Genomic DNA, 21220 nt, shown 5'->3' with positions numbered 1-21220 from the left:
TGTTAAAATATTGGTACTCTCAACTCTTTTAAATTTCTACATTATTTTTTGTATTTTTTAATAGTTTTAATTAATTATATCTAATTTTTAATAATTATAATGTCTAATTATTTATTATTTTTTGTTTATTTTATCAATTAATACAAAAAATAAAGTAAGATGCAGCATAATGAAAATTCAAAAGTAAGACATATTTGTATTTTTTTTAAAGTGAAATTTTTTTATTTTTAAAAATAAAAATGATATGTTGGAAAAAAATCCCTGATTGTTTGTGAGTGCCAATAATATTTTTATTTTTTATTTTTTAAGATTATAAATATCAATAATTAATTATTAATTTTATTTGATGATGAGTTGAATTCATGATTTTTGTACTATTGTACTTCTTAAGTTCCTCCCATCAATCACCAATTTGCCTTATGCAATATTTTTTTATTACGATGAGGTACACATACTAACTCTACTTTTTAGATACTTTATTTTTAATGTCTATTTTTATCCAGTCGTCTAATATTTATAATTTTTATGTATTTCTTGTTTCTACTAATAATTATTTAAGTAGTATAATGAAAAACAATTAACCTTTTTATTATTATTTACTAAATTTTATTTTGTTTTTTTAATAAATAAACAAATAAAACAAAAAAGTTGGAGGTAGTACCCAATTGGTCACCATCGTGAAACACTTGCAGAAAAAACTCTAAAATTTACAAAATTAGAAAATTATAATTATTTATGTGTACAATTTTAAATTAAATTAAATTAAATTATAACTAAAATTAAATAATTTTAATGATCTAACAGTTATATTAATAATATAAATAAACAAATAATTATATAATACAATAACTATGAATATAAACTAATATTGTAAAAATATATAATATATATAAAATAAATAGCTATCATTTTTTAAAACAAAATACTTCTAGAATAATGGAAGATTTTCTTCGCATTTTAAAAAAGATCAAAGGTAAAAACTAAAAACTGAAAACTAAAAAAGTTGCTGAAAATACCGAAAAAGAGGTAAAGAGTTGCGTGAACTGATGAAAACTGAATATAAGTGCCACAAACAAACTAACAGCAAAATTGCAAATTACCGAACCAAAAGGATAAAATCCAAACAAAAGCTACACAAGAATATGCTTCGGTTCCGAGCCTGTCCATGTGACCGTTGCACCAAACCTAGATTTAAATTTCGCCTCACCTCAACACAAATCCCAAACCTAAACCCAAAACACAACCTCTCCTTTTGTTTTCAAAGATTTGAATCAAATCAAGAAATGGTATCAAAAACAAAGAAGAAAACACCAACCAAATCAATCAAAGACATTAACAAGCGTCGCTGGCGCCGGAAAACTCCCATTAAAAATGTCGTAGCGGCTTCCTCCGCCGTTATTTCCTCCATCCACCGCCGCATCACCAAACTCCTCTCTAAATTGGGAATCACACGAATCAGTTCATCTCGCAAAAGAAACAGCTACAAAATCCTCAAGAAAACAACAACCACACATTTCAATTTCCAACAACAAACTTCATTAGACACCGTTTGCAAAACCCTCTTCTTCGAAGATAACGAAGCTTCGCTTCTTCCACCTTCTCTTTTAAATCGCAAAACCGTTTTCCTTGACCTAGACGAAACCCTAGTTCACTCCCAAACATTTCCCCCACCGGAAAGTTTCGATTTCGTCGTCAAGCCGATCATCGACGGCGAACCGATGGATTTCTACGTCGCGAAGCGTCCTGGAGTAGACGAATTGTTGGAATCTCTGGCTTCGAAATTCGAGGTGGTAGTTTTCACCGCTGCGCTTAAGGAGTACGCTTCTTTGGTTTTAGACCGGCTCGACCGGAACCGGTTCATCTCGCACCGGCTTTACCGAGACTCGTGTCGGAATGTTGATGGGAAGCTCGTGAAGGATTTGTCACTTGTGGGTAGGGATCTGAAACGGGTTGTTATTGTGGATGATAACCCGAACTCGTTTTCCCATCAACCCGAAAACGCTATTCTAATTCGACCTTTTGTTGATGATATTTGTGACAGGGAGCTTTGGAAATTGAGAAGCTTTTTTGATGGGTCCGATTCATTTGATGATATGAGAGATGCTGTGAAACATTACATCGCTGAGAAAGAACGACGTTAACAATATTATTTGTTTGGTTTATTTTTTAAATTTCTTATATGATGTCTGTATTGGTGAAAGAATGAAGTTTGTTGAACAATGAATTGTTCAATTGTTTAGTGATGATAAGATAGAAAGAAAACTGAAAACAGGGGTAATGTAATGTTCTGCATTACTGTATTGGTACTCATTATTTTTGTTGAACTTCAATTGTTCTCTTAATTGGGTGTATTATGGTTTTATTTTATTTTTAAATCAGAAAGAAATCGAAAACTAAAGTATTGTTTACCAGTTAAAGTGACTCTGATCAGAATTTGCATATATACTTTATTGGAGCAGAAAATGTTTAGAAGTTCACCAAATTTGGATATGCCTAACAAGTGAATTGGCTCCTCCAACTGTTTTTGCCATCATCATGTCAATACTTAGGATGGAAAGAAATGCTTTTGACAGTGAGGATAATTTTAATGACAGGAGCATGAGGCTATTGGGGGGAAGGGAAGGAGGAGTATACAGTTTTAGTATATTAATACTGCAAATATTATATTATATTATATTATATTATATTATATTATATTATATTATATTATATTATATTATATTATATTATTGCTGTAACTTTGGATTATGTATAAGTATATTTTGTGGTAATTTATTTTTGGATGTAATGATACCTCACGAGAGTTTGGAGTTTGAGATGTTATGTTAGCTATGTATTGAATTGTCATTTGGTTGTTTCGGGCTCATCTTGTGCCTGTCTCATCCCAGAATAATTAGAAATAATTTTGCATAATTTTTAATAATTGTTTGGATGTAATTATTCTATTTTTTGTAACAACTCTTCGTAAGAAATATGGCTGAGCAAAATTAGTTGATTCGATCCAATCCAAAATACTCGAATGAGCTAATTTGATATGCAAGCAGTTATAGCGGGTCGCGGGTCACGCGAGTTCCCAAATGGATTTATACATGTTTGAGTGATCGATGTGGGTGAAAAAAATTGACTTACAATTATCCGAATTTGATCACTTTACTTAAAACTCTAGGCACAAAAACCCTAATTTTTTAAGGTGAGTCTCTCAATCTCACGTAGTCATCACACCACTAGATATTAAATGAGTTGTCTGATAAAAGTTATTCAAACATTGAGAAAAATACTGAAAGCTCAATATACTTTTATTAAAAAAATAAATTTTAAAAAAATCAAAATAAGAAATAAACAACTCATCACCCGAATTAACCTACCCACATAATTCGCACTGACCGAAACCAACATAAATTAATGCAAAAGTAAATCAAAATTGAGTTTTAAATTACACATTCAGTTTCGAATGATTATAAAATTGGTCCCAAACTTACCCCCATACTTGATTGTTGCTCAACCCTGGTAACAAATAACAATTCTCCTATTAAAATATTTCCCTCATTGGATGAACTAAACTTACCCTTAAAATGTATTACCTTCGTCCATAAATATAAGATTCTCTTGATAATTTTATTTGCCCTATTTTATAAGACACTCTTTAAATTTTCAACTACTTAATTTTTTTTTACTAACATACCTCTAATTAATTTGTATCTTTTTCTACAATCAACGATAAATACAATAATAGAAACATGAATTTGGCTCATTTAAATTGAAAAGTTAATAAAGTGAATAAATTAAGAGTTAATGTTGTAATTATTTATGATTGGTTATACATGTGCGTATAATATCAATCACTAATTTATTTATCAACGGTTGATATTACCCAGTTTAGAGAAACTCAATCTTAAAAATATTAACTAGCTATCTCTCTCTCTCTCTTTAAGGCAACCATATAAAAACAATATCAACTCTTAATAAATTTAATACTACTATCCACTTTCTTAGTTCATTTCATAAATTTGGTCATATATTTAGGGTTGAAGTATGATTTTTTATTTTATTTTAAATATATGTTTAATTTCAATTTTGGTTTTATCTATTTTTATCAATTCATGAAATATGATTCGTATTTTTGAATTAAAAAATAACAATTTGACATATTTTAAATTATGTGACATACAAATTAATGATATATAATATGTAAATGCATTAATTTCTCACATATAATTAATTAAATTATAAAAATGAAAATTTTATGAAATTGAAAGTTAAATTTTTAGAGTAGTTTATTATGATTTCATAAGTGTTAATAATTCTACATAATCATATCATATATTTCGTTATTCGAAATATATCTATTTTTGAATTAAAAAAATAAAAAATGAGGGATCAAAATAGTCAAATTTTACTACACATAAATAAATTTCATGAAATAATAAAAATAGGAGACCGATAATTAAGCCTAACATATAATAATGAGGAGAGAGAAATTGAATATCTGAAATAATTGATTGAGCAAAATATATCGTGTAGTTTTTTAATTTACACAAAAATATTTAATTGATCATTTGATTTCTTTTTGTATCAAGTTAATTCTTTATTTTTTAAAAAGTACAATGTTAAACTGTTTTTAGTTAGAACTGTATTTTAATTATTTAGTCAGATATTTTTAAAATGTATTTTAATTATTTTTAGTGAGAGATTTTTAAAATAACACTATGAGTTTTATTATCAATCATATAAAAAATAATATAATAAATTTTCATGTCATTTCGTGATATAGATTGAAAAAAATTTACATTTTATTTTAGAAACCTTAAAATCTATCTTACTCGAATAATTTTTGTCTAAACATTTTTCTAAAATTTAACTGAAGATTTATTTTTATTATTGATCAAAATTTTAATAATTATGAGTTTATTAAAAAAAAAGAAAATTTAAAATTTTAATAATTTAAAATTTTAATAATTTAAGATTTTAATAATTTAAAATTAAAATTAGTAATGTAAATATTTACAAACTTGATACTAAAGAAAAAAAAATCTTGTTATAAAATAAAAGTAAATGATTAATAAATTATTTTCGTTATATTTAATCTATTAATTATCGATAAAGTCCAGGGTGTGCACGCAAAGACAGACGTACTGATAAATTCATTAACAACAACACGCCATTGAAGCTCTAATTAGAGTTTCTATCCCCAAACCCTTTTCATCTCTATTCCCTATTTTTCGTTCTTTTAGCCCCAAATTGAATTTTTCAGAGTTAAATTTTATTGTTTCCTACTAATATATGCATGTATATGCCCTAATTTGGTGTTTTAGGTTTACAAATGGAGGGCAGAAATTTTGATTCTAAGAATCAAGTGCAAGTTGTAGAAGATTTATCTGCTAGGGTTTCTCGCTTCTCCCTTGATAATCATGTTTCCAATTCCTATTCTCCTCCGGTAAATTTTCTCCTTTTTCCCTCACCAAATATTCACGTGTATCTGTTTTGAATTTCTGCACTTTTTTGGTGTGGATGTTGACCTTGATTATCTTCTTATGTTGCTGTTTTTCTTTTTATTATTATCTTCTTATGTTGCTGTTTTTCTTTTTATTCTTTTTTGATTATTTGGTTTGTTATGTTGCATTTAAAACGGAAGCAGAAAGAGAAAGAGGAATATTTGATCATAATATTTATTGATAATATTGATTTTTCCTTTTTAAGATTGGCGTTTGTTGTTTGGTGCTTTTTGGCTTATTTAGTTGATTTGATATCATATAATTGACAGGATGATGCAGTGGATGGTAGTCTAAGGAATCATGTTACCGAAGAGAATTGTGATTCTTTGTCTAATGTTAGCGCTGAAGAACCTAGTATGAATTTACCTAGCTTGTATCCTGAATTACCTGAAGAATCATTGGATAGGAATAAAGAGGACATGGAGTCTTTAGCTGATCTTCAGAATCAGAGACAGTACTTCTACTATGATGCTCCACTGTATGAAGATACTGGAGTTTGGATACCGGTTTCAGTTCCACCTATGTCGGAAGATGATCATAAAGAGTGGGCCAAAGGTTTTCAATCGAATGGAGGCTTTTTTCCTGACGATGACATGGGATGGAATCAATATGTTGGAGGAGAAAAGGATTTGACTATGTGGGAAGTGTTAGTAGAAATGTTACTTGTAGCTAGGGGAAAAGTGTCTTCTTTGGCTTCGGGAGATATTCATACATATAGCTTTTCATGGATATCCAGTCATGTACTTGAACAAGCTTGGAGAGAGATGGCACAAACTCTTACAGAGGCTAACTTTGGTAATGTGAAGGAATTAATAGAAGCAGAACCTCCAAAGTGGTTGGCAGATAGTGCTGCTGCTTCTTGTATGCTTTGTGGTGTGAGGTTTCATCCCATCATGTGCTCCAGGCATCACTGCCGGTTTTGTGGAGGGATATTTTGTGGTGAATGTTCCAAAGGACGGAGCTTGATGCCATCAAAATTCCGAGTTTCAGATCCCCAAAGAGTCTGCGATGTATGCTGTGTCCGACTTGAGTCTGTACAGCCTTATTTGATGGATCATGTAAGTAATGCTGCTCAGTTACCAACCCATGACCTGACAGATCTCAGTACTTTGAGATCATGGGTTAATTTTCCTTGGGGGCAGACCATGGAATATGAAATTTACAAGGCGACTAATACTATCAAGTCTTATAATCAGGTATGTGTTTAATTACGTTAAAAATTGCTGTTACTTCATTGAGGATTATGTTTTCTGGGAAGCTTGGTGCTCTAAAAATCACACAGGGCAAGTGCATTTTTCATTATGATTTTGTTAATGCTGAATGGTTCATCTAGTATAACATGGGCCAGAGTCACTGTATATTATTGTCACAGTTAGCAGTTATGTTGATCACCTTTCTTTCCGACCTTTCAACTTCCATTAGCTTTATGACCCTCCCCAAACCGAAAAAGAAATTGTAAATTGCGTCGTGACATGATTTTATATTTTCACAGATGTTAGCCTGGGTAACTATATAGATTCCTTGATGTTGTCATCATTTTGTAATTGTTTATGTCAAAAGGGTAAGTTATTGATGGCATTACTTTTGCTAACATGTCATGGTTGGGAAGTCTACAACATATTTTATAGATTCAATTCCTTGATTGTAACTGTTGTTGTTAAAAGTTTAAGTTATCGTTGGTATTACTTATGCAACATGTCACGGTTGTGGAAGTCTACACCATATTTTATTTGCAAAAATGTGATTTACTTCATTAAGAATTTCATTTTATGCAGATTGGTTTATTAAAGCCCGAGAAGACAATTCCAGATTTCATTCTTAGGCAAGCAAAAGGCCTTGCAATTATCACTGTGGTCAAAGTAGGAGTGGTGGTTACTTATAATATTGGAACAGGAATTGTGATTGCGCGCAGGGAAGATGGTTCGTGGTCTCCACCATCTGCTGTGTCGACGTTCGGTGTGGGGTGGGGGGCTCAGGTGAAGCAACTAATCTGTAACAAATATTATTTGACCAAACAGTCTAATTAACAATGACTATATGCCCACACAGATTGTTTCCAGTCAATTCTAAATATCAGGAGATTTCATGTAGTAAATTTTATAGTAAATTATGACAAGGCTTGCGGAAACATTTTGACAGATGGCATAATAGCTGTTGGTCTGTTTGGTTATAGAATGCATTCTGTGTTTTTGTTCCTTGGTCAACTATAAATTACAGAAGTGCTGCATTGTGTTTGTTTGCTTATAATAAGTACTTTGTGTTCATTCTCTGTTTTTAAGATTTGTAATTGTTAACTTATTTTTCCACCATAGGCTGGAGGGGAGTTAACGGACTTCATTATTGTTCTGAGAACAAATAACGCTGTCAAGACATTTAGCGGTAATGCACATCTTTCACTTGGAGCTGGTTTGAGTGCTGCAGTTGGTGTTGTTGGAAGGGCAGTTGAAGCTGATGTTCGAGCTGGTGATGGTGGCTATGCTGCTTGTTATACATACAGCTGCAGTAAAGGTATGTTTGTTATTTGTGATCATCTTGCGTACTGAAATCCTTATTTTTCGCCCACTTTTAGTTTGCATAGGTTAGTAGAAGACTTTTTCTTGAGGGTGGAATAATGAATCTTAGAGTCTGAGACTTTTCTTTATGAAGTTTGGAATTAGAATAACTCCTCTGTGTTTGACCTGTTCTATATTACTTGCAGGTGCATTTGTTGGTTGTTCACTTGAAGGAAGTTTTGTCACCACTCGTACACAAGAAAATTGTCGTTTTTATGGCAGCCAGTCTTTAACTGCAACAGATATACTTCTTGGCTCCTTGCCTAGGCCACCTGCTGCCGCCATTCTTTACCGCGCTCTTGCAGATTTGTATTTGAAGATTGATGGTTAATTGAATTAATTGTATCACATTTTCATATTCCTTTCACATTTTGGAAATCAGTATAAAGGAAAAGAACCATTGGATCATGAATAATTTGTACAGCTTCTAAGTTACATTCAGATTGTAAAGTTTCCTCGTATCATTATTTGTCATGTAAATAAGTACATGAAAATGTAGATATATCAAATACTCCATTTTGACCATGAAAATGTAGATATCATATTCCTTTCTGTTTACTATCTATTAACTCAGTTTTGTTATTTTGTCTGATGCACACCTCCATCTTTTCAATAATAATATTTTTAAAACGACTTTCAAAGGAACACAAGCAACACCAAACTAATGCGTAAGAGGTGTGCCGCTTTTTTTTACCATAAATCACAAGAAATGCATAACCATATAAGTAAAAGTTATGATCTTATTTATTAATACCCACGTGTAGTGGTAGAAAAAGTAAAATGTTATAAGCCAAATGCATACAACAAAAAGAAATTATGGCAGAAGAAAAAGGGTTAAACAATTAGTTTAACTAAACATCAAATATCCCATAGTCTATTCCTCTTCCTCCTTTTGATCAGATTGAGGAAGAAACGAGGAACAATCTTCTTAAGTCTCCTAAGAATTGTCACTACACATTCTTTCCCGGCAACATACAAAGGAAACTGCATCATTGCAAATATGCTGACAGGAAAGAATGCTGCAGTATACGTCAAGCTTGTAGTCCATTTGTTCTTATCTAACTTGATGTTCACCAAAATTGTTGCACTAAACACCAACATTGTTGTGGCCATGGAAAAGAACAAGAATGCAAAACCTGCCATTAGTTTCCTAGGTAGAGACCTCCTAAAATCCCACAACTCACAAGGTGAAGTGAGGATTGAGAGGAACATAACCACTGAAGCCAATGAACTTGCAAGGGCCACAACATCCATGATTGTGAACACTACAAATATAGGATGATGAAGTAATCTTGGGAAGCCACGATCGTCTGTGCCTCCCGGGACAGTGTAAGCAGCTGCAAACACAACCGTTGCGACAAGGACAGCTACTGCAGAACATGACTGAGCTGTCTCTTTTATCCATTTGCGAGCATCCTTCAGCAGTTGTTCATGTTTTTCCTCAAAGACTTCCTTTGCAGTTTGGTTGTTGTTGTTCTTGTGAATGATGTAATGATAAGGAAGTCGCCTCTCTATCCGCTATTTATGTGTTCACATGTATAGACAGATAGTAATGAGAATTAAGATCAATCTTACTAGGCATTGATTAGAACTCAATTTTTTTGCACTAAGACATTCCACACATTCGCGTTGTTAGTAACTCATATATGTTGGATCAAGACCGAACCACTCTGATTTTGAGTTTGCTTTTAAAGCTGATTTGCTAAGCTTAAAATCTTGATCCAACAACTTCGAGCTGTGAATGTATAGAATATCTAACTGTAAAGAATCCAAATTCATTTTCATTTTAGGGACACAGAAGCATCTCGGAAAGGAAAAATGGTGATGTCAATTGCACACATTTATATGTTTAGAATTTTAATGCATGGTTTGAATTGGGAAGTAAGAGAAAATTAGGTGCAAATGTAATTTGTCATTTTGAAATAATCATAACAATACTTACTTCAAACCAATGCAACTCCTCTTGCAATTGCAGGGCATAACCAGGTTGAGATCCTCCTTTAAAATCTGCAGTATGGTGAAGGACAGTATTACTTTGTTTATCTATTTTCCCAGCAAGATGTCTAACCATTTTCAGTTTCTTCAACATTCGAAAAATTTCTAACTGCCGGTGTTCGACAGCCATGTACAATATGTTCTGCTCATCTTCACTCACATGCTCAATTGACTGAGGATGAAAATGAATTATCAATTCTACAATCTCTATAATTCCATTACAAGCTGCCATAAGCAAAGGTGTATAAATAATAGATTTGCAGCTTGTAACATCTTGTTCCTTTTGTATTTCTTGTTTCCCTTTTTTCTGTTTTCCTTCTGTATAATTTGATCTCCCCATAGATACTGTTCTGTCTCTTGCTATAGAACTACGTTGCCATGAATTGTCATTCTTTGCTAACAAGTATACAAGTTCATGTGCCAAGTTATGCATTTCTTTTTTCCTCCAAAGTTTTTCAATACCTTTCCATTCTGAACATGAACATAATGTACAAGAATAAAATAAAATATCAAAACATTTCAGCAAGAAATATTTTGTTTTAAAGAATGTATCATGAGAAATAATCGCAGCTTGCACCTTTGGCTAGAGCTTTCCACATAGTATACCACATCCATGAAAAAGCTGCAATTTTGGTTGATAATTTCTCATGGTTGAGTATTGAGTATGTGAATCTTACATTTAGAAGCTACAAAAATGAATACATAAAATGTGTGTTTAATTTATATTATTCGCTATGATTAAACAGAGATACCTGAGAGTTTTGTTTGATCAATTTGGGGTGGTTGCTTCCAATGAGTTTGATATGGTGTATTTATTTCGTTTTGGCCTTTTTCCACATCTTCTCCTTTTCTTGTATCATCCTTATCATGAAGGTAATATTCATAATCTTTATAATCAGGAAGCACTGAACACAGTATTCCAATAATTAGCTAAAGTTGTTATATTCACATTCTTCATATACTTACATGCATGCATGTTTATTTGTTACTTAGAGATAAAGTTAGGAGAGATTTACTAGGATATATGAAATTTTTGAAGGCTCCCATTTGGGATTGACTCTTGAATGCAGATGGCATTTTTGCTAGCAATTGTAGAGTTGTCAACTGATTATCTTCCTTATGATAAGCCAGTTCTTCGTACCGTTTCAGTAACCATAAAGCTGTGCCTGCATTCAAATTCAAGACAGGGAGACTTATTTTTCTTTTTTAAATTAAACAAAATATTCAAAATATTCTTGTAACCAAGTGTAATTAAAATATTATATAATTGTATTTTACGTTATTCTTCTATTTTTGTTATATTTTAAATGTATATAAAAATATAAATTCGGTCTTTTAAAACCTTTTAATTTTTTCTCTCGCTCAAACATATATTTAATGAGTGAAGGGTTATTGAAATGTTATTTTTGTTTAAAATCTCAAATATATATATATATATATATATTAAAATATAGATATAGTTATTTGAAACTCTCCAAAACAAACTCTTAAGTTTTTGAACGAAGATATGGTGTTCAACCTACTTATATGTTTGTTCTTAACTTTATGTAATGATCTTCCCAACTCTTCATGACCCAACAAACCCAATTGAGTTTCACTAATCATTAAAGTTTATAGAAAATGTCTATCAAAAAGTGGCGGATGTACCGGAGACTATTTTCATAGATGGTCCACCAATAACCAATGTTTTAAAAAGTTATATAAAATTCTAACAAATATTGACGATACTCATATAAGTGAGCAATCCTTCTATTGTTTACAACTGACACAATAACTCAATCGATATTAATTTAAAAAAAGTGTTTCTCTAAACTCAACACGTTGAACTACTATCAGTTAGATTATTGTTTTGATTGTAAAGATATAGAAAGATGTTAATTTATAAAAGTTACATTAATCCACCGTCAACCAACCATTAAAGTGATCCACATTAAATGCTTTAATAAAAGTTACTAGAATATTTGAATGTATATGGTTAGCATATATCTATGTGGGTTGAGACCAGTGTTATATTATATCATTGCATGCTGATAAGTTGCTATTGATTTGAAAAAGAGAGTGAGAGAGAAACCAAAGAATTGGTCAATAACAGCAGTGTGAAGAATGGACATCTTATCTCCATTTCTATGAAAGTGATCCCTTAAATCCACCATCAATTCATCAACGAAGAACTTTAGCAAATTTGTCTTCCCAAGTGCAGCTGCTCTATAAACAGGAGTTTCTCCAAGTTTATTTCTCATTTCTAACAATGGCTGAGGAAACTGTTCTGACTCTTCTTCCTCCTCTTTCTGCAATATACTCTTAGCCATTTCCACTTCTCCTGAGAATGCCACTTCATGAAGTGGTGTGTTATCCATGTCATCTCTCATCCTCAACACTTTTTGTATTTCCAATGGATCAACCAATGATAGCATTTTGTTGTAAATTTCTTTACTCCCACAATGTGCTGCATAATGAAAAGGAGTGTTATGGTGTAAATCAATTTGTTTGTTTAACAGATCTTTGTGGTTTTGGAAAAACTCAAAAAACCCTTTCCAATCATATCTTTTTGCCAACATATATGGCTCTTTCATTTTTTCAATTGAACCTATGTGCCTCATCGTCTCTGTCTCTCTAGTGATGGAATTCATGGTTGAAATTAATATGTATCTTATATATCTAAATATATGTATCATGCTTGGAAAGGAATCACATGTAACACAAGATAAAAAATAATATATGTTTTTTAATTAAGCATATGCCTTGCTTAATTAATCTATAAAGTGCATAAGCTAGCCAGATCACTAGAATCATTAAAGTTAAAGGTTTTCTTTTACTTTGGAACATTATATTTGTTACTCTATAGTGCTTGTAATTGTTGGATCGACCTTGTCAATATACGAATACCGTATAGCCTCTAAGATTTATGTTGGACCCCATTTTAAGTGTTCCCTATTAAGGAACTTAATAAAGTTATCATGAAAATAATATGCTAACAAAATGTCATATTCAAATATAGTAATAATGTCTTGAAGTTTTACAGTCAATTATTTAAAAATCTAAACAATATTCTTTTCTATACAAAACTTTTTTTTATTCCTAAATAAGTGTCCTTAATTGAAAATAAATTATATTGAAATGAGTACAAGTGATACAAAATGTTCCATCATGTGAAGTCTTTATATAAGGCTAACAAACTAATTACCAACTATTAACTAACTATATCTATATTAATCCCTATTGGGTGGAATTTTAGTGCACAATAGGTATTTCAACCTGTTGCAAATACTTTAGTACTAGTTCTCCTATTGTTTAACAGGATGCGATTTCAACCCGTTGCAATTTTAAAATTTTAATGGTTACTAAAAAAAATAGCAAAAGACAATTTATAAATTTACATGCAGATCCATTCTTCATACTTAATCTACAATCTCACTATATCCTAAGTTGATCCTAAGTTGTTACATTTCTTAAATTTGTCATCAATTCCTCCTAAGAGAGTAAAAGACCATTCTCATGACTTGTCTATCACATTTGCAAAAGATGCACTCTTCAACTTTTTTAAATATTTAAAATTTTGAACAATTATAATCTGTATGTGATTAAAAAATGACACTTGACATTTGACAATACTCATACTTTTTTCTTACCCACCTTTAGTTACTAATATTTGATTGTCTTCATAAAAATTATCGCGACACACATTACCTACTCTAGTTTATTAACATTGTCTGCACTAGTAGTTTATAAGATTTGAGTAGTGAAACCAACAAAAGTAATGCTTGTTCTTCATTTTGATATGTTTCATGCATTCGGAAGTCTAAATATCTACTTATTGAACTATTAATAGGACCAAACACATTATTTTTCTTATCAATCGATTGGTTACTCTCTTTCAATCAAACTTTGTGTTCCAACAAATCTAAAAAGTTCATTGCAGAAGTTTTCTTTTAAAGAAGTCACTTTATTTTGTGGAGCAAGTGCACTAATTGAATTGTACTCATTGTTTTTTCTGTTAAAGAAGTCACTTGGTTTTCAAAGACCATGCATATAACAAAGACTTGTATTTTGAGAGTGGATATAATTATCTTTCTTTAACATGTTAATCTTCAAAGAGAACAACAAAGCAAGTATTAGTGTATGGTTTTTGTGTGCTTAAATTAAGTATTTTCTACTTGCAACTACATATTTCAATACTTTGAGTCAGACAAGGACCACAAGGTGTAACAATCTAATCCCTCTTATCGATATTATTATTCACGATCTTCTTGTCCCCATTTTCCATCATTGAAAATTAGCGAGTTTGTCTAGTTCAATTGATAATGAGAGTGAATTAACCGTTGACTTAACCCCTAGGAGTTCACCTTTTTTGTAAACACTCGATCTCGACACTCTTATTTATGGTCTTCCCGTCCTCTATTTCTTGAAAATTAACTAATTTTTGTCTTACGTGAAAATCGAAACTATGACTTAAGAGTTAAGTTTACATACATTTGGACCTACTACTAATTGAGGTGCTTGTAACATTATAACCCCTTTAAACGTCAATTTAATTGTCACATAAATGTTGATTTTCAACGGTGAAAAAAATACATAGTATTAATAAGAGAGATGAATTTTAGTAAAAGTGAATAAATCACAATATATAACATAAATGAATGTCTAAAACACCTCATTGGATTTCTTTATAATCATGATTAAATAAAACTAAAACTAAAGGCCAATGAAAACATTATTATTTGATCTTTTAGCTATTTTAATGTCAACTATTCACTTTAGTATATAATTTTAATTTTGATTATTAAATCAAATGTAAATATTATAATAAATTATGAGTTTGTTAAAATAATACTTTATCCAGAATAAAGTACAAATAAATATAATAATTAAACCATTATATGATAATGAATAAAAACTACGTTTCACACATCTTAAAATTTATGTAAAATAAAATAATTATTATAATCTTGATAACAAAATTATTTTAAAATAAATTAAAAATCAATATAGATATTTTAACAACTCAATCAAAATTAAAAATTATAATAGTAAGTTATTGATAACATTTAATTATTTTCATAATATTGATATAATTTACATAATAATATCTATTAAAACGCGTTACACTAAATTAAAATTATTAAAATGTTGAGTGTTATTTTTCTACCTTAACTTGAGATGGTTTTCTATTAAAACTAAAAACCATATAAATAGTTTTGTTTTCTCTTTTTACTCTCGTTACTTACTATTCCATCTACCCTTTCACCCAAAACTCCAAAACCATCCTCACTTTGCCATCACCCACCTTCCGGCACCGTTTTCCGGCAACACGGCACCGTGCTTCATTCATTCTCAATCGATTAGTTTTGGTTCATTTCTATTCATCCTTACCAAGTTTTTTCTCTTATTTATTCTTCTTTTATGCTGTTTCAATGGTTGTTTTGATTGTTTTTTTTGGTGTTTTGTTTCATTGAATTATTGTTCTTCTATTATGTTATGTTTTTGAAACATCGCCTACTTTGTGGAGGAGGAGAAGGGATTTTTTTCAAAAATTGTGACTTGATTTTTTTCTCTGATTTGAGATTGATTTTCATGTGGTTTTTTAACTGTAGCCTTGAAATCATGACTTGCAAATGATTTTTTGAAGAATTTTGATTATAATGAATAAATTATTACTGTTTTTGCAAGAAAAAATATAATGATCACGAAGTTTCATTTTTATAGTTAGCTTAGGGCACCAAATATCGTAGGACCGGCCCTGTATCTGTTAGTCTGTGTCTCAGGCTCTAAATCTAACATGAGTTTTTTTTATTTGGGTTGAGGATCTCAGATCATTTTGGATTGACAATCTTAGGAACATAGAACTAAGAAAGATTGGATATGGCAACTAGACGTGTTCGTTACAGCTCTCTTCCCACAGATGAGGATGATTATATTGGTGATCAAAGTAGGCCATTTGACCCTCGATTTGATTACATGCCGAAAGCCTTGGAAAGAGTTCCCTGGAAATCTATTGCCCTTGCAATCTTCCTGTTATTTCTTGGTACAGGACTTCTGTTTCTATCATACTTTATTTTCACTGGTCATATGGGTGGAGAACGGTCTCAAGCTTATGGACTTTTAGCATTAGGAGTTTTGAGCTTTCTCCCAGGTACGTTGAAGTCCCAGAATGTTGTATGCATTGTTTATGTGTGCTAGGTACTCTGATTTAATTAATATAAACAACAAGGAAATTAATTTTGACAGTTCTTTGAGACTGCAAATATGCTGTTGGATAAGTCATGTTTGTTGACTGCTATACATTCAGATCCATAAAGATAATTTTGCTGAAGGGCTTATAGATTTACAATCAGAAAAACTAACCAGTATACTGCACTCCAACTTTCTAAATGTTCGAACAATTTGGTGAAATTGATGATAGTAGATTCAGTTAATGACTAGCAGAGAAATAATTGTAAATCATAAATTACATAATTACACAGCCTCCTTGTATGCACCATCATCTTTTCAATGAATCATTAAGAACTGTTCCAAGGTAATGGGATGATACACAAGATCCTTACCTAGATCTGTACATAGATTGTTACATGGAAATGTTTCTGCTTTATTATGTAGAAATAAATTGCATACTGTTTCTGAAGTAGAATTGCAGATGATAGGCATACAATTATAGATCCCAGATCACATGTCCCACCACTTTAAATATACCACCTAGGATTAAAGTGTCATTTATAACAACCCAACTCTTGACGGAGTGAGGAAATGGAGTGTACTTGGGTTCAAAACCATGTTCCCGATGTCCACACAACACTTACATACGTTTTACCAGTATGTTGTGTTCTTGGGACATGTAGCAACACAACTTTGTTATTTTTTTTTTGGAATAGCCAATTGTAGTTATGTTAGTATTGTTAATAATTGTTAGTGTTATGTTGAGGGTGGAGATAAAACCCGTGATCTCCTTATTACTCCACTCCATAACTGTCTCACCCCAGCTACCAAAACGACTTTATATCCCCACTAAACTTTGTTAAATAACACTAATTTTTTGGTGTCATAATTATTGTTGAAGTGGGTCAGGAGCAAATGGGCATGGAATGGGGGCAGGTGATCTCCATCCCTATAATTATGGTCACCACCATTACAAATAAATTATTTCTTTCAATCATATTTATTTGTGAAATGATGTTGCTTGACATGATTTTTCACCTGTTTTATTTGTTCATTAGTTTTAAATGTGTTGCTACTTTTTGTTACTGGATGCACCTCATTGATAGAGAATACATTTTAATTTGTATCTACCATGCATCCTTTCTCTGATTATCAGCCATTTAACTCTGCTCTGCTTAACTTATCTGTCATGAGGACTTTTTGTTGGCTTATATACCTTGTATTATTTTCTTGTTACAGGCTTTTATGAGACACGACTTGCGTATTATGCATGGAGGGGCGCCAAAGGATATCGCTTCTCTGCCATCCCTGATTACTAGAGGATTTGAGTTATACCTTCCAAAACTCTCAGTCATGATGATCAGATTTGGGTGCAACTTATTTGTATGGTTCGTATAGATTAAATAAAATTGTACAATGGGGGTTAGAAAATGAGGTAAAAAGATTTAGAAAGGATATGCATTAGAGTTTTGTAAGATTAGAAAATAACTTAAAAGTTTAGTGTGAAATTGTTGTATTAAGCATCATTGCCTGTTTTGTTCCCTTAAAATGAGCTTATTTTAATTATGTGGAATCAACATCATACTGAAGTTTGCTTGTTACAAGTTTTGTCAAGGATAGTAGTCATTGAGGTTTCCTCTCTTTCTAAAATTTCCACTGTATTAGGGAGTAATGTTCTCAGGCCAGTCATTCTTCCCTCCACCAAATTAAATTTCTTTCTGTATAATGAAAGGTAGCCTTACAGATAAAGGATGTATACTCTGTGGCTTTTGCTTGAAGATAAATGTTTATTTTGGTTATCTTTGTTTTGGCTAAAGAAATACTGACATAGTTTAAAAACTGCATTTTTCTGTAGTATATGATGAAAGTGAAGAAATTCCTAATCATGCTTAGTTGAATTACAATCTCATGGAATAAAAGATAAGCGCAGCCCATTGAACCGTTCAAGTCATCTAATTTTCTTTATTAAAACAAATAAAAAGGTCGACTTTTTGAAAGCCACATAAACTTTTTTTAAATTCCATTTGCAGTTTCCACAATCGCTTTCATTCATGTAACATTCCATTAAATTATCCAGGTCTTAGCTCAGAAATATCAAGATATGTAACTAGCCCATTTTGGTAGGGCGGGATAAGGTAGTCCATAGTTTAATAAGTTTTCTACCAGATCATAGTAAAATACTTCGAATTAGTAATAACAATGAATTTAATAAGTTTGCCAGAAATTTAATTCAGTAGTATTTTTTACATATTGAACAAACATCGGTTGGATCAACCACCACTAAAATAATAGTTTGTTATGGGATTATTCTGATGTAAATTTTTGTAGTGGGCTGCACAATAATATTGCTCTTCATTCTACAAGAGGAAGCAATCCAAGTTATTATTATTTTTGTTGCAAAAAAGCTACACAAGAGTAAGAGGATCAGAATAAAAAGTCAACTTATTGCTTTTTAATTTGTTTTTTATACAATGGAAAAATAAGTATTTTATTTGAATAGCATGATTCTTCAAGACACAACGAGTGCTACACAAGAATAGAGAACAGCCACATAATATTCTTTTATAGACTTAAATATATAAGTAAAAATTAAAATGTATTTAATAATTTATTTATAGTATGACATATCTACATGCAAATTGAGTCTCTATATGGGGACTCATCCAAATTACAGCTTGAGGTGAAAATAAGTTAAATCTGATTAGATTCTATAAGTATGACTCTAACTTATTTTAAAAATATTAAAAAAAATGTTATAAATTTTATGAATTAATACAAAATATAAAATTTAATATGATAATAATAAAAAATTTATATTATGTTTGATTAAATAAACCTTTAAATACTTTTTCAATTGCATGAAACCTAATTTTTTATTCTAAATAAATTCTTAAAAAAATTTAAGCCTCGTTAATTTAAAATAAATCGGTCCTGACATAGTCCTATCTTATATTAGGCCATATACCTATCAACAAGCATGACTTAGACCCCTGATTACAACCAACCCAATAGGAGCAATTGAACTTATCTTCTCTTAGAATAAAAGGTCAAATTTATTTACGTTTTTGTCCTTAGCTAAGCAGATGATAAGATAGCCTTGAAACATAATTATTATTAGGACTTCATCAGCACTAGAGAAAAAAAATTGGATTTCACCCTCAACCTTTTGAGATAAGATAGACTAGATAGTTTAATTTTTATGATTTTTAAATTTATTGAATTCCGAGTTGTCTATTTTTCTCTAACTACTACATGATTGAGATATGAATAATTGCCATCATCAACTATCAATAGAATTTATTAGTAAATATCATTTTCTTCTAAGTTATTTAGTACATTTATGTGAAAATGAAAGTAAAACAAAGGAAGAAAAAGAGAGAAGTGTAACTCATTTTTCTTGAAATATTTTTAGTTGGTAAGACCCTTACCTATTAATTCGTTTTGCAAAAAATGTTCTCTTTTGTGTAACTAAATTAATATAATTCCGTCAAAAATATATTGGTTAATATAACTTATTATTACACAACATAAAGCACAAAATTGTGGCCGGCTTCAAATTATCCTATCCAAACTCATATTTGCAAGGCTATGATAAATCTGTGTTCCAAACATGCTAATGACAAAACTGAAATAATAGATTCTTCTCAGTCATTCATTTTACCAAACCTCATTTTTTTTCTGTGCAATCTGTGCAAGCCACATGTTCACGAATGGGAAACCTCATTTTTTTTCCCTTTAGAAACTATCGTCCTTAATATATTTTGATAACAAAACCTCGTCCTCAAAATATTGTTCAAACTTTCAAGAAAAAGGAAAAGAAATATTATTTGCAGCAAAAGTGAAAAACACAATGCTAAATAAATCAATAGCAAAAAAACCTTTTATTATTAATTTTTATACATAAATGAAATGATAAATAAATTTACACACAACTAAAAGATCTTATATTTGAATTCGAAACATAATATTTAATTTAAATTTTTTGACATTTTTCAATTTAATTCATCTTACAAATAAAAAAAAATAATAAAAAAACAATATTTTTATTAAATATTAATTATTCATAAAATCTTAAATAGTATTTTTGGGATATGGGTAGGGATGGGAATAGGCTAGGCCGTCCGTCAGGGGCCTATGGCCTGACCTACTTATGGTCTGACCTATTTAATAAAAATGATAGACTTAGGCCATTTTTAAAGCCTATTTATATAAATAAGTCAGACTCAGGCTTATAAAAAAGCCTATTAGGCCTGACAGACCGACCTATATATATTTTATTATTTATTAATATTATTTATTAATATTATTTATTATTATTGTATTAATAATATTATTTCCTATTTTAAATTCTATCAATTAAGCAATTACTCAATAAGCATTCCATATTCAGTAGTTGCTCTATATTCAGTAGCATTCCATATTTGGTAGTCATTTCATATTTGATAGCTGTTCAATTAGTCAATCACTCAGTAGTCTTCCATATTTGTTTAAAAGGTAATAATTAGTGTGTTTGTTTCAGAAAAAAAAAAATATCTATTATTTGACACAAAAAATTATTTTGTAGGGTTTAAAGGATGTTTGTTTCATATTTTTTTAAAATTATTTTAAATAGGCTTCCAGGCCAGACCAGACTTTTAAAAAGTCCAAACCAGACCGAAAAAAAAGCCTATAATAGGCCGTAGGTCAGACTTATGCTTAAAAAATAAATCGTAGGTCAGACTCAAGCCTTTCAAAGCCTGATCTTGCGTGACCTATTCCCACCCCTAGATATGGGACATGTGTTAGCTATTTTTTATTTTTGTAAAAATAATATTACTATACTTTTAGAAAAATACAATATTTTATATCTCATGTTATTACTTATTCGACAAGAACACAATATTTATAGAGATTAATATATATATATATGAAACAAAATTTAGGGTGAGGGGGAGTACTTTAACTAAAATTAGTGTAATAACTTACACCAAAATATATAACGATAGGCAATAAAATTTAAATAATGAGATATGGACTGAAAGGAGGCGAATA

General features: G+C 30.6%; 4 protein-coding genes across 7 annotated transcripts; 3 read left to right on the top strand and 1 right to left on the bottom strand.

Annotated features, from left to right (window-relative positions):
* Positions 1-1094: 1094 nt before the first annotated feature.
* On the top strand, positions 1095-2411 carry LOC101489120 (uncharacterized). Of its 2 annotated transcripts, XM_027334936.2 has the most exons (2): positions 1095-1932; positions 2042-2411. In XM_027334936.2, the coding sequence occupies exons 1-2, from the start codon at positions 1143-1145 to the stop codon at positions 2056-2058; spliced, it is 807 nt and encodes a 268-aa protein (XP_027190737.1). In that variant the 5' UTR covers positions 1095-1142; the 3' UTR covers positions 2059-2411. The 2 variants fall into 2 exon arrangements, with proteins under 2 accessions (XP_027190737.1, XP_004485939.2); XM_004485882.4 differs by having other exon boundaries at positions 1098-2411.
* Positions 2412-5107: 2696 nt separating this feature from the next.
* Positions 5108-8596, top strand: LOC101488791 (uncharacterized). The gene is made up of 5 exons (XM_004485881.4): positions 5108-5434; positions 5762-6688; positions 7268-7468; positions 7805-8000; positions 8191-8596. Exons 1-5 carry the CDS (start codon positions 5321-5323, stop codon positions 8373-8375), a joined length of 1623 nt encoding a protein of 540 aa, XP_004485938.1. The 5' UTR covers positions 5108-5320; the 3' UTR covers positions 8376-8596.
* A 170-nt stretch (positions 8597-8766) lies between these two features.
* On the bottom strand, positions 8767-12657 carry LOC101488457 (uncharacterized). Of its 2 annotated transcripts, XM_004486222.4 has the most exons (6): positions 12111-12657; positions 11056-11205; positions 10792-10944; positions 10617-10661; positions 9987-10510; positions 8767-9562 (listed from the first exon to the last, which is right to left on the bottom strand). In XM_004486222.4, the coding sequence occupies exons 1-6, from the start codon at positions 12637-12639 to the stop codon at positions 8903-8905; spliced, it is 2061 nt and encodes a 686-aa protein (XP_004486279.4). In that variant the 5' UTR covers positions 12640-12657; the 3' UTR covers positions 8767-8902. The 2 variants fall into 2 exon arrangements, with proteins under 2 accessions (XP_004486279.4, XP_073225487.1); XM_073369386.1 differs by lacking the exon at positions 10617-10661.
* Positions 12658-15226: 2569 nt separating this feature from the next.
* Positions 15227-17803, top strand: LOC101515587 (uncharacterized). 2 transcript variants are annotated; one of them, XM_004485879.4, is made up of 3 exons: positions 15227-15387; positions 15849-16169; positions 17429-17803. In XM_004485879.4, the coding sequence occupies exons 2-3, from the start codon at positions 15899-15901 to the stop codon at positions 17506-17508; spliced, it is 351 nt and encodes a 116-aa protein (XP_004485936.1). In that variant the 5' UTR covers positions 15227-15387; positions 15849-15898; the 3' UTR covers positions 17509-17803. The 2 variants fall into 2 exon arrangements, with proteins under 2 accessions (XP_004485936.1, XP_004485937.1); XM_004485880.4 differs by having other exon boundaries at positions 15230-15387; positions 15873-16169.
* The last annotated feature ends 3417 nt before the right edge of the window (positions 17804-21220 follow it).

Source organism: Cicer arietinum, chromosome 1 (genome assembly GCF_000331145.2).
Source record: "Cicer arietinum cultivar CDC Frontier isolate Library 1 chromosome 1, Cicar.CDCFrontier_v2.0, whole genome shotgun sequence".
Classification (NCBI taxonomy): domain Eukaryota; kingdom Viridiplantae; phylum Streptophyta; class Magnoliopsida; order Fabales; family Fabaceae; genus Cicer; species Cicer arietinum.
This window is presented reverse-complemented; position numbering and strand designations above follow the sequence as displayed.

Bases quoted from the DNA above. Each gene is read 5' to 3' on its own strand.
- LOC101488457 (XM_004486222.4), bottom strand. From the start codon at position 12,639: ATGAGGCACATAGGTTCAATTGAAAAAATGAAAGAGCCATATATGTTG. The intron at 11,206-12,110 runs GTTTCTCTCTCA...ATTTGAATGCAG, and splicing joins TGTTATTGACCAATTCTTTG to GCACAGCTTTATGGTTACTG. The intron at 10,662-10,791 runs GTATCTCTGTTT...CCAAAATTGCAG, and splicing joins TGATCAAACAAAACTCTCAG to CTTTTTCATGGATGTGGTAT.
- LOC101488791 (XM_004485881.4), top strand. From the start codon at position 5,321: ATGGAGGGCAGAAATTTTGATTCTAAGAATCAAGTGCAAGTTGTAGAA. The intron at 5,435-5,761 runs GTAAATTTTCTC...TATAATTGACAG, and splicing joins CCAATTCCTATTCTCCTCCG to GATGATGCAGTGGATGGTAG. The intron at 8,001-8,190 runs GTATGTTTGTTA...TATTACTTGCAG, and splicing joins TACATACAGCTGCAGTAAAG to GTGCATTTGTTGGTTGTTCA.
- LOC101489120 (XM_004485882.4), top strand. From the start codon at position 1,143: ATGCTTCGGTTCCGAGCCTGTCCATGTGACCGTTGCACCAAACCTAGA.
- LOC101515587 (XM_004485879.4), top strand. From the start codon at position 15,899: ATGGCAACTAGACGTGTTCGTTACAGCTCTCTTCCCACAGATGAGGAT. The intron at 16,170-17,428 runs GTACGTTGAAGT...TTCTTGTTACAG, and splicing joins AGTTTTGAGCTTTCTCCCAG to GCTTTTATGAGACACGACTT.